Source organism: Orycteropus afer, unplaced genomic scaffold, assembly GCF_000298275.1.
Source record: "Orycteropus afer afer isolate SDZICR_OR568_19922 unplaced genomic scaffold, OryAfe1.0 scaffold00649, whole genome shotgun sequence".
NCBI classification, from domain to species: Eukaryota; Metazoa; Chordata; class Mammalia; order Tubulidentata; family Orycteropodidae; genus Orycteropus; species Orycteropus afer.
Window position 1 is genome coordinate 1110679 of NW_006922236.1, and position 13163 is coordinate 1123841.

Here is a 13163-nt window from a genome sequence, read left to right on the forward strand (position 1 = left end):
TATGAAAAGTGAATTTACTCTGTAAATCTTCACCCAAATCCTAATTAAAAAAAAAAAAAAAAAGAATTTAATTTTTAAAAGGTCCCAGTCATCTAGCTTCTCTTCTATCTCCTGAACGTTCTGGGTTATGCTTGACAGTCTATTTATGCTGTATATTAGGGCTCCCAGATTTGCCCCTCTTTTATCTTTGATGCATTTTATAGTTTTGGGTTTCACATTTAAGTCTTTGATCCAGCTTGAGTTTGTTTTTGTGTATGGGGTGAGGTATGGGTCTTGTTTCATCTTTCTACAGGTGGATATCCAGTTTTGCCAGCACCATTTGTTAAAGGGGGTGTCTCTTCCCCATTTAATGGATTTTGGACCTTTGTCAAATATCAGTTGTCCATAGATGGATGGGTCTATATCTGGACTTTCTATTCTGTTCCATTGGTCTGTCTGTCTATCGTTGTACCAATACCATGCTGTTTTCACTACTGTTGCTATATAATAGTTCTTAAGATCTGGGAGTGTGAGACCTCCCACTTTGTTTTTCTTCTTGAGAAGTGCTGTGCTTATCCGAGGTCTCTTTCCTTTCCATATGAAATTAGTAATTCGTTTTTCCATGTCCTTAAAAAATTTTGTTGAAATCTGGATCGGGGTTGTGTTAAATGTATAGATTGCTTTAGGTAGTATTGACATTTTCACAATATTCAGTCTACCTATCCATGAAGAAGGTAGGTTCTTCCATTTATGTAGTGCCCTTGTTGTCTGTTATAGTAGTGTTTCATAGTTTTCCTTGTATAGATCTTTGTGTTTTTGATAAGGTTTATTCTTAGATATTTTATCTTTTTAGCAGCTATTGTAAATGGTATTGTTTCACATATTTCTTTACCAGAGGACTCCTTGTTGGTGTAGAGGGATCCAACTGATGTTTGTATGTTGACCTTGTATCCTCCCACCTTGCTGAACCTCTCTATTAGTTCTAGTAGTTTTTTTTTTTTTTTTTTAATTGAGTCCCTTGGGTGTTCTATGTACAGGATCATATCATCTGCAAATAGAGATAGTTTTAATTCCTCTTTGCCAATTTGTATGCCTTTTTTTTCTTTCTTGCCTTATTGCCCTGGCCAGGACTTCCAATGCAGTGTTAAATAGAAGTGGTGATAGAGGGCATCCCTGTCTGGTTCCCGTTCGTAAGGGGAATGCCTTGAGTCTTTCTCCGTTAATAATGATGTTGACTGTTAGCTTTGCATGTATACCCTTTATTATGTTGAGGAATTTACCTTGTATCCCTATTTTGCTGAGAGTTCTGAACAGGAATGGATGTTGGATTTTATCAAATGCCTTTTCTGCATCGATTGATGTAATCATGTGGTTCTTTTGTTTTGTTTATGTAGTGGATTACATTGATTGATTTTGTAATGTTGAACCACCCTTGTAAACCTGATATGAATCCCACTTGGTCCAGGTGTATTAATTTTTTGATATGTTGTTGGATTCTGTTGGGCAGGATTTTGTTAAAGATTTTTGCATCTATGTTCATGAGGTATATTGGTCTGTAGTTTTCCTTTCTAGTGATGTCTTTCCCTGGTTTTGGTATTAGTGTTATTCTTGCTTCATAAAATTAGTTTGGGAGTATTCCTTCTTTTTCTATGTTCTGGAAGAGATTGAGTAGCATAGGTTTCAAGTCTTCTCTGAATATGTGATAGAATTCTCCAGTGAAGCCATCAGGGCCAGGGCTTTTCTTTGTGGGAATTTTTTTTTTTTATGACCTGTTCAATTTCTTCTTTTGTTATAGGTCTGTTCAAGTTTTCTGTCTCTGAGTGGGATAGTTTAGGTAGGTCTTGTGATTCTAGAAACGTGTCCATCTCTTCTAGGTTCTCAAATCTGTTGGAGTACAGGTTTTCATAATATTCTGTCAGTATCTTTTTTTATTTCAGTTGGTCCTGTTGTGGTGACACCATTTTCATTTACAATTCTTGTGATTTGGATCTTCTCTTTCTTTTCTTTTGTTAGATCTGCCAGTGGTTTATCGATTTTATTAATCTTTTTGAAGAACCAGCTTCTTGTTTCGTTGATTTTTCTCAATGGTTCTTTGGCTTTCTGTTTCATTTCTTTCTGCTCTGATCTTTATTATTTCCTTGCTTCTAGATACCGTAGGATTCTTTTTTTTATTCTATGTCTAGTTGTTGGAGTTGATGAGTTAGAGTGTTGATTTTGTTTCTTTCCTCTTTTTTGAGTATACATTTATTACTATAAACTGTCTTCTGAGTACTGCTTTCTCTCTGTCCCATATGTTTTGGTATGATGTATCTTCACTCTCATTTGTTTCTAGGAATTTTTTTTTATTTCCATTTTTTATTTGTTCAATTACCCAGTAGTTTTTGAGCAGTGAATTGTTTAGTTTCCATATGTTTGATGTTTTTTCCTTACTCTTCCTAGTATTAATTTCTAATTTAATAGCACTGTTGTCCGAGAAGATGCTTTGTAGTATTTCAGTGCTTTTGAATTTACTCAATAAATTTACTCAACCTTTTCTTATGTCCTAACATATGATCTGTGCTGGAGAAGGATCCATGTGCACTGGAGAAGAAGGTGAATTGTGCTTTTGTTGGGTGAAATGCTCTGTATATGTCTATGTGGTTGAGTTGGTTGATTGTGTTGTTGAGTTCTGTATCTTTGTTGAGTTTTTTTTCTAGTTGACCTGTCCCTCTTTGAAAGTGGTGTGTTAAAGTCTCCTACTACTATTAATCCCTTTTCATTCAGTTAATATTTGCTTCACATATTTTGGAGCACTTTCATTGGGTGCATAAATATTTATTTTTGTAACATCTTCTTTGTCAGTTAACCCTTTCAGCATCATATAATGTCCTTCTTTATCTCTTATGATGTTTTTCACCTTAATGTCTATTTTGTCAGAAATTAATATTGCCACTCCTTCTCTTTTTTGGTTTCCATTGGCTTGGTATATTTTTTCCCATCCCTTAAGTCTTAATTTGTTTTTATCTTTGTTTCTAAGGTGAGTCTCTTGTAGACAGCATATTGATGTGTCTTCTTTTCTTATCTAGTTCGCCACTCTCTTTTTCTTGATCGGTGCATTTAGTCCATTCACATTGAGAGTAATAGAACAGTACATACTATGAAGACATTGTCCTGTTTTGCTCTCCATTTGGAATTTTGTACCTAGAAGTTTTATTCCCTCTGGTAGGTTAGTTGCTTTTGTGTGCTGATTGACTTCCTTGATTTTTAGAGTACAATGTATATGGTCTTTTTTTGAGTTTCTATTTCTGATTTGGTTTTAGTGCTGGTGCCACATATCCTGATTTTGTTGATCTCTGTTGTGGGTTCTCTATTGGAGGAACTTACTTAAGCATTTCTTGTAAGGGTGGTTTGGTTTTCACAAAATCTCTTAATTTCTGTCTGTCTGAGAATGCCTTGATTTCACCCTCATATTTGATGGATAATTTGGCTGGATATAGGATTCTTGGTTGGAAGTTCTTTTCCTTCAGTGTTTTATGTATGGTGTCCCATTGCCTTCTTGCCTGCATGGTTTCTGCTGAGTAATCAGAGCTCAGCCTAACTGTTTGATTATTATAAGTAATATTTCTTTTGTCCCAAGCTGTTCTCAAAATTCTTTCTTTGTCTTTGGTTTTGGAAATTTTGGTTATGATATGCCTTCGTGTTTTTCTCTTGGGATCTATCTTGTGTGGGGTTCTATGAACTTCTTTTCATCTTTCATCATATGGGGGAAGTTTTTTGTTAGCAGGTCTTCCACAATTTTCTCGGTGGTTTTTTTCACCTCTTCTTATTCTGAAATTCCAATGAGCTTTATGTGGTTTCTTCTCATGTCATCCCATATAATTCTTAAGTTTTCTTCATTTCTCTTAAATCTTTGTTCTGATTTTTCCTCATACAGGCTGGTGTCCAGGGATTTGTCTTCTAGTTGGGATATGCATTCTTCAGCCACTTCTTACCTACTCTTTTGTGCTTCTACTGTGTTGTGTAATTCTGTAATTTTGTATTCGTCTGGATTTCTAACTGCTGTTTTTGTACGATTTCTGATTATGCATTAATCTTATTATTTTGTTCTTGAATGATTTTCCTGAGTTCTTCCAGGGAAGTGTCTGTGTTCTCTGTGTTTCTGTTTGGGGTTTCCTTAGGCTCTTGTGAAACTCTGTAAACATATCTTTTAAATTCCTTCTCAGATAATTCTATTGCGTCCTCTTCCTCCATGTTTATTGAGACCTTTGTTTGTGGTTTTGCTTCTAATGCCTTGTCCTGTTTTTTAATTTGATTTGAGGTTGCCTGTTGTTTACTAGACATTTTGAATTTGTCTTTAACTGTTGGTTATGTATTGATTTGTTTTATCTTGGTTTTATAATTTAATATTTTGAAAAGGTAAAGCTGGTGTATTTTATTTTTTTAGTTATTAATTCAGGTATTCTGGGTTGCTCGGCAGTTTTCTTTGTGATGGTGGAATCACTGTGTGGAACATGGATATGGGTTTCTGTTTGCCATAAAGAGGATTTAGAGTTTGAACCAGGAGGTTTTATGTTGGGTCAATGTGGTTTCTTCTATTGGATGAATAAATTTATTGGTGAAGAAAGTGGGAATAGAAGAAGGAAAGCTCACTGTTGCTAGGGGCAGTTTCTAGGGTGTTGAGTGGGCTGCTACTAATGATGTCATAATGTTATTTGTAGGCCTGCAGCTCAATTTCAGCAAAGTCTCCAGTTGTTAGGATGTCACCACTTTCTGTCATGCTCTGACACACACTAAAACCCTGCTCCCAAGGTCCCTCAGTGCCAAAAAGGCAACCTAAGACAACTTCCTTGCTCAGCAGTCTGCCGTGGGGATTTCTTTCTCTGGCCCTGCCTGCCTGTGGCGCTGGCCCAACCAACCTAGACCACAGTCCGCCTTGGGAGTTCCTCTGTGGGTCTGCTCCCCTGCAGCACCAAAGATCCACTCAGTTTCAGGGGCGCTGGAGTCAGAAGAGTGCCTGCTAGTAATCTGTGGTCACAATATTACTGAAAAAATCAAGCACAGGCCTTTCAGTGCCACTAAGCTGATCCAAGTCTACTCAGTGACTGGCTGTGGGGGCATCTCCCCGGGCCTGCCCTCCTGCAGCACCAGTGGACTCTCTGCTTGGGTTTCAGCAGCGCTGGACATGGCCATTTGCACCTAGCCAACCCAAGTTACTGATAAAATCAGGTGCTGAAGGTAGGTCCTTGGGGTGATCGCTGGTATGCTGGTGTGGTCACTGGTATGCTGGTGTAGTGTGTCTTCTTCCTTAACCCAGGGAGGTCTCAGATGGCCATTCTCACCTGCCGGTCACTCCCCCAGGGAAGTCTCCGGTGGCCTTTCTTGGCTGCCTGTTGGTGCTCTGCAGGATATATCTTCTGATCTTGTTATTTTTTTTTTCCCCCTGTACCTTTCTTCTTTATAATTCTACTCTTCTGAGTTTGGTGCACTCTGACTCAGTGAGCTGTTTAGAGCACCAGAATCCCTAATTCAAACTGCTGTACCTAGTTTTTCGAGCACTAAGATGCTAGAGGGAAATAGCGTGGTGATTACTGACAAGACTCCATTTTGAATCCAAAATATATTGAAAAATTATGAAAAAAAAAAAAAAAAAAGAGAATAAAGGGGGAAAAAGCCACAGTATGTGAGGAAGGAGAAATGAGAGAAAAAGAGCAAGAGTGAAACAATAGGGAAAACTGCAAAAAGAAAAATAAGGGATGGGTAGAACTGAAAGAAAGGAAAACAATGGCACATAGGAAAAGGGAAGAGGGAAAAAAGAAAGTTAAAACAAAACCAAAAACCCAACCAAGAACCATATATGGGAAAGAGAGGGGAAAAAACTGAATAAAATAATTCTTTAAAAACAAACAAACAAAAGCAAAACTGGGGGGGGGGGGGTTGGTCTCAGCACCCAGGCTCTGCTAGGGCACAGAGTAGGATGAAACACCGAAATGTCAAGAAGGTTGGTGGACACAGGGGATAGTCAGACCTCTGTTCACCAATAGGGCTCGGGACACAAGAGTAAGAAAAGGAATTTCACACCTCACCAGTTGTCAGCCTCCAGTGTGGTTGCCTGTGCTGTCCTTGGCAAGCAAAGCCCACTCCCAAGTGACAGTCCAAGTAAGAACACAACCAATACACACTCAAAACTGCTGCACTGGCTGCTTGCAAACATCCAAAATGACTGCCCCCTCAGGACAGCCACCGGCAGTCCACGGGTCCTCCTGTCCCCTTCTTCATTGTTCTCCCTTCTGGGTGTCAGGCACCAATGCAGCCTCTGCCTGTGCATTTCTTGGTGAACATAACTGATTCTCAGGTTACTATCAGGAAATGTTCAAAATGACTGTACCATCATGATAGCCAGCAGTCTACCACTCAGTTTGTTTCCTTACTCACTATTTCATTCAGGTTCTTCTATTTGTTGGTATTTAATCCACTTCTTTGCCCTTCTCTTCAAAGCTCAGGGTTCCATGTTCATATTCTGTATTGATTTCAATTGGTTTCTTATTCCTTTCTTTCAGAGAGCCTGTGTAACTTCTCTGCCTATTCCACCATCTTGATCATATGTCCCAAGTCCACTCATTTTTGTCTTCAAGGTATTCTTCAATTGATGACCTCTCTGGAATCAATTCTATGGCAGTGGGCTTGGTTTGGTTTCTGTAGTCATACTTCCATCACCTTTTGCCTGACTGACGTCTGTTTTTCTTGCTGCTGTACTGTCCAATCACCATCCAATTGTAAAAGTAATTTTTTTGTTAATGGAAATTAAGGAGCTGGCATTTAAGATCTATGGGACAATAAAAGTAAGGCAAAAAGAACTTGGAAGCAATATGATTTTTTTCAGGAGCTAAAGAGAGAACAAGGGTTAGAAGGAGACATACCAGGAATATCTCAAATAACCCAATGTAAGTATTGTTGTTAGGCTATAAGGAAATTGAACTAAGAACTGGAACATAAGGAATTGAGGTAACTTGCTTTCATTTCAGTGGTTGCTGCAGCAGCTTCTTTGCATATCTCCCACCTGTCAGTTTATCTTACTGTTATGCTTTGCAGATTGCTGTGATACTGGAAGCTATACTGTCAGTCACTTATGGTAGATATGTTTCAGCAGAGCTTCCAGGCTAAGACAGACTAAGAAGAAAGACATGCTGCTGGTCCATTTCTGAGGTAACTGGCCACTGAAAACCTTATAAATAGTAGTGAAATATTACCTAATACTGTGCTGGAAGCTGAGCCCCTCACTCAAAATACAAGTAGGAAAGAGTTGCCTCCTCAAAGTAGAGTCAACCTCATTGACATGAATGGAGTAGAGCTTTCAGGACTTTCATTTGCTGATGTGGCACAACTCAGAATGAGAAAAGTAGCTTCAAACATCTATTAATAATCAGAACATGGAATATACGAGGTATTAATCTAAGAAAATTGGAGGTTGTCAAAATGAAATGGAACACATGAAGATCAGTATCTTAGACATTGTGAGCTGAAATGACTGGTATTGGCTATTTTGAATTGGACAATCATAAAGTCTGTTATACCAGAAATAATAAAGTGAAGAGGAATGGCACCGCAATCATAGTCAAAACAACATTTCAAGATCTATCCTGAAGTACAGTGTTGTCAGTGATAAAATAATATTCATATGCATACAGGGAAACCAATTAATACAAGTATTACTCAAATTTACATACCAATCACTAAAGCTAAACATGAAGAAATTGAAGACTGCACCAAATTGTGCAGTCTGAAATTGATCATACATGCAATCAAGATGCATTGATAATCACTGCTGGTTAGAAACAAATTGATAGTTGTAAAATATGGCCTTAGTGATACAAATGATGCCAGGGATCACATGATAGAATTTTGAGAAGAATGGGAATTCCAGAACACTTAATTGTGCTCATGAGGAACCTGCACATGGACCTAGAGGCATTCATTTGAACAGAGCAAGGGATTATGCATGGTTTAAAATCAGGAAAGGTGTGCAACAAGGTTGTGTCCTTTCAGCACACTTAAGCAGTCTGTATTCTGAGCAAATAATCTGAGAAGCTACACTATATGAAGAAGAATTGGAGAAAGACCCATTAAGAACTTGCTTTATGCAGATGATACAGCCTTGCTTGCTGTATCTTGCTTCTATCTTCTTGCTAGAGTTAAATCTCATTTTGACCCCTGCCATTCCCTTTGTCCTTCCCAGCCATATAAATAATAATAATTGGAAAAAAAAAAAAAACTATAGTAATTGCCACTCGCTGAAAGTAAAGAGGACTTTAAGCACTTACTGATGAAGATCAAAGACTTCAGTATGGATTACACTTCAACATAAAGTAAACATCCTCACGACTGGATCAATAAGCAATATCATGATAAATGGAGAAAAGATTGAATTAGTCAAGCATTTCATTTTACTTGGATCTGCAATTAACGCCCATGGATGCAACAGTCAAAAAATCTAAGAACATACTACATTGGGCAAATCTGCTGCAAAACACTATTTTAAATAGCAAATATATCACTTTGAAGACTAAATTGCAACTGACCCAAGCAATTGTCTATTCAGTATCCTCATATGTGTGTTAAAGGGGGACAATGAATAAGGAAGACCTTAGAAGAATTGATGCATTTGAATTATGATGTTGGTAAACAATATTTTATATACCACAGACTGCCGAAGAATAAAGAGATCTGTCTTGGAAGAAGTATGGCCGGAATACTTTCTAGAACCAAGGCTAGCCAGACTTAATCTATTGTACTTTCATCTTGTTATCAAGAGAGACAAGTCCCTGGAGAAGGATATCATGCTTAGTAAATACAGGTTCAGCAAAAAAAATAGAAAACCTTAAAAAGAAAAAAAAAAAAGAACTGATCCAGTGGCTATATACAGTGGGCTCCAGTGTAGCAACAATTGTGGGAATGGCGCAGGACCAGTGTTTCATTGTTATATGAATCAAAAGTGACTTGACAGAATCTAACAATAACAAGTCTATCTGTATGGTAGAAATATAACATGACATCCTGCCACTCTGCATCTTTTTAAGTTCTGTGTTCTGTCATGTTGTAGCTTGAAGTCAGCCATGATGGAGTATTTACACCATGGTCTTTGGCAAATGCAATAAATCAGAACATTGCCTTGCCATGGAGCCTTTGTTAAATATTTACTGGTACACCGTGGGATACAGTAACATCTCTGGTTTCTCACTGTATTACAGACACTTAAGAAACAAACTGCCAAATTAAAGGCCCGTTCTGCTTTGCTGTAAGCTTATTTCCTGGAATACCTGATATGTTCCAGCTTTATCTTAACATTGTCCTTTCCTTCTGTAAGGAGCTCTGGTAGCATAGTGCCTAAGGCAGTTGACTGCTAACCAGAAGGCTGGTGGTTCAAATCCACCAGCCACTTCTCTGAAACCCAAGGAGGGGTCGCTATGAGTCGGTCCAAATTGACAGCACAAAACAACAACAGCTTTCATTCTGTTATATTTTCATCATCTTCTCCTCTACCCCTATGGGCTCTAAAGGCTGGTCTTTTCTTTCTCTTCTATCCTCTTGCTAGAGTTGAATTTCATTTTGACCCCTTCCATTCCCCTTGTCCTTCCCCACCATATAAATAATAATAATTAAAAAAAAAAAAAAACCTGTAATAATTGCCACTGCTGTATAGAGAATGAGATATGAAATAGGATGACAAAGTTCAAAGATCATATTGCCGGAGTTCTAGTCACTTCTAACTTTGGACATTTTGAGTTCATCAGAATTATTTGTATTAAGTGAAATGCTAGGTTAATTATCAGTATTTCAAGCATTAGTGTTTCATCAGAAAAATATTAATATTCATTATCTAGACTTTAGGGTTAGTTTAACTCTTGTATATAATATTTTCAACATAACAGTTTCATTTTTATTATGGAAATTTTATAACTGGAAAATGGAATCTATTTGCATTTCACAAATTTATAGAATTCATTAAAGATTCCTTAACAGCTAATAATACTTTGGGCTGCAAGAAACAGAGAAGGTGACTGATTGCTACTGTTGAGTCAACAGCTTAATGATATTAGGCAAAAGTATCTAAGATTCTTTAATTGTCAAGTAGTGCCTATTGCAGGACCAATCATGACACCTGCATTCACAGCAGAAAGGAGAAGAGATAGGAGCAACAGAGTTATGCTGATGTGTGCCTTGACTACATCTGAATGCAAGGAGTCTAAGACAATGAGTATTTGCTAATGTTTTTGAATATTTAGCTAATATTACACTTATAATAAAGGCAGGAAGTAGAGAAGGGATTGGGGATAGGTGTTAGATGAGCCTATTTTAGATGTCTACATAGTCTGCAATAGCATTTTCTTGCAGGTACTTACACCTAATGCATTGACACAAAGGTGAAAATATAACTAGTATGTTTGTTATAGTTCTTCATAGAATTTTATTAAGCTTTGTTCAGACTTTATGAGAATGTGATAGAGAGGTGATTTTTATTATTTGCTAAAAGATACTAGATTTAGAAAATGGCTTAATTACTTTTAGATAAATTCTTGAGATGTAGATAGTATTATTGCCATTTTTACACATTAAGAAACTGAGACAGAGATGTTAGCAGTTTGTTTTCAATCACAGAGCTATTAAATGAGGGAACCAAGTTTAGAGCTTGGACTTTCCTCTAAACCAAACTGCAGAAAATGTTTATAAATTGAGATGAATGAGAATTGTATGGAAAGAATACTGTTTGAGGATGAGGAGACTTAAATACAAATGTGCAAAAAGATGGTAAGTATTATGTGTCATATCCAATTGATGAGGGACTAGAGCCTTCTAGGTTTTCTCATATCCCACATACTGGGATAATAATAGGTAACATTTATAAGTGCTTGTTGTTGTTGTTATTGTTATGTGCCATTGAGTTGACTGCAACCCCTCCTTGGGTTTCCAAGGCAGTATCACTACGGAAGTAGATTGCTCCATCTTCCTTCTGAGGAGTGGCTGGTGGGTTTGAACTGTCAGCCTTCTGATTAGCAGTCAAGTGCCTTAGGCACTATGCTATATGCATTTTACTTACACTAATCTACTTCATTCTATGAGATAGGGACTATTATAATGTTGAGATAGAGAAACTAATACACTGGGAGGTTAGGTTAGAAACCTAAGCTAGTAAGTGGCAAGACTAAAATTGCACCCAGACATTCCTCATTCTTGAGTATGCACTGTTAACTGTTACACCACATTCCTTCTCATAACAGCTGCTTTATGTGGAGATGAGAAAGATGTTTCAAGTTGATTCATAGCTGATTCTAACCAATAATGGTAGAATTTCTACTGGTTTAGTTATATGAGAGGTTTAGTAGAATATGTTACAGAATTTCACCAATGCAACAGATCCTTAAGCCTCATTTTGGAAGGCAATTTATAGAGGCTTTGAGAATCCTAAATTCAAATCTTTCAACAAAATTCATAATTTGTTAATAAACTCTTTTTAGCTCATGATAACTGGTTACATCTTCATAATTTAAAAATGACTCTAAAAAAATTGATCCAGAAATTGGAATAAGAATGCAGCAAATGAGTATGTGAAAATAATCCCAAACAGATGGCAGTTATACAGCTCAGAACTTTATGATGACTCATACTCTTGGAAGACCATTTCATTTTTCCCCAGAGTCTGTCAACAGAAGAATGTACAAAGAGAAGTAGTTTTCATGTTTCATCTTTAACATCTGCTGCATGGCAGCCCAGTTATGTTCCTATCTCAGGAAACATCTATAAATATTGGTAAAGATTTGCTTCTTGCTTTTGTTTCCAGGCTGTTTATTTTTCTGTATTATTCATTCTATTGGCTATGGTCCCTGACCATATAGTATTGCTGGGTGATCTGGAGCTCATGTTGTCTTTTAATATGACTTCTTAGGGTTCTACTTGAAGCCACACATGTGGTTCTGCTACGAGGTCAATGTGGTATGTTTTAAAGGTCTAGAGTGTGTTGCCACTGCTTAGATTGACTAACTGTTTTCTCCTCCCTTACTTTCCCCTTACCTGCCTATTACCAGTTCACACAACAATGACTCGCTAGGCTTTTATATCATTGTATGTTTCACAAATGTGTTTTAATCTTAATTTTTTTTTTTCATGAAGCCTGTGGGAGAGTGAAGAGAAACTTTGCCTCTCCCCCCAAAAAAACCCAGGAATTGTGATTTAATGTTGATTTTTTAAAAAAGTCATAGAAAAGATAATAAACATGATAAGATGATATCAATACAACTAAATTGAGATTTCAGAAAAGTAAGTTATGAAGAGGTAAAAATTATACCTACTGCATGCATAGTGTCTCAGATTAAATATTTTAATTGGTGTAAAAAAAGGCTTGGGACATTTAAAATATAGAAAAGAAGACATATTTGGACAAATAAAACACATTATATACTCTTAGCAACAGATTGTTTTATTATTTGTTTCTGCATTTGGCGTGATCTTTTATTTAGACTCTTGGAATAATAGAATCATTTGGGAGGGACTGTGGAGTACATTACTGGAATTCAGTTGGCAGTGCTCACATATTGGTCTGATCTCTGGTTTAGAATCCTCTCTTTGCCTCTCTTTTTTCTTAGGTGGGACTCTTCCCTGGACATTGTGTGGAGTTAATTAACCAAAAAGTTCCCCAGTCAGTGACGAACTCTGTGCCAAAACCAGGTGGGTCCATTTTTTCATCAGTGTGGCTGTTTTATGAACTGATTAAAGATAACATTTAACCAATCATATACCGAGCTTGTTTTGCTGTTCTGGGCATTTATTGACATTCTTAATTTTATTTAGCTTTGTATTTTAATGTACTTTTATTTCTCTGTTGCTCATTTCACATAGTTTTATATGCATTCAAGTTTTTAGAGGATTTTGCCCCATTAAACTTTGTCATTATTTGCTTTCTCAGTTGTACAGTAGAAGTATAGTTCATTACTGAATGAAATGAAAATGTGGATTTGAAGAACTGACATGGAGGTGATATGAATACTAAATATTGATAGATAAAGGGAATGTATATTTTATCAGTGTCTATGAACGTCAAAGCTATTTTAAAGAATAATTATTATTATTTATATAGTGTACTTACAGGAGGGAGCTCTGGTAGCATAGTGGCTAAGGCACTTGACTGCTAACCAGAAGGCTGGCGGTTCAAACCC

General features: G+C 36.9%; 1 protein-coding gene across 1 annotated transcript in view; it reads left to right on the forward strand.

Annotated features, from left to right (window-relative positions):
* Positions 1 to 13163, forward strand: part of ARHGAP32 (Rho GTPase activating protein 32) — a 511643-nt gene that overhangs the window by 400296 nt on the left and 98184 nt on the right. Inside the window, exon 11 of the mRNA XM_042783085.1 lies at positions 12594 to 12675. Coding sequence (XP_042639019.1) covers positions 12594 to 12675 — 82 coding nt within the window. The remainder of the gene's footprint in view (positions 1 to 12593; positions 12676 to 13163) is intronic.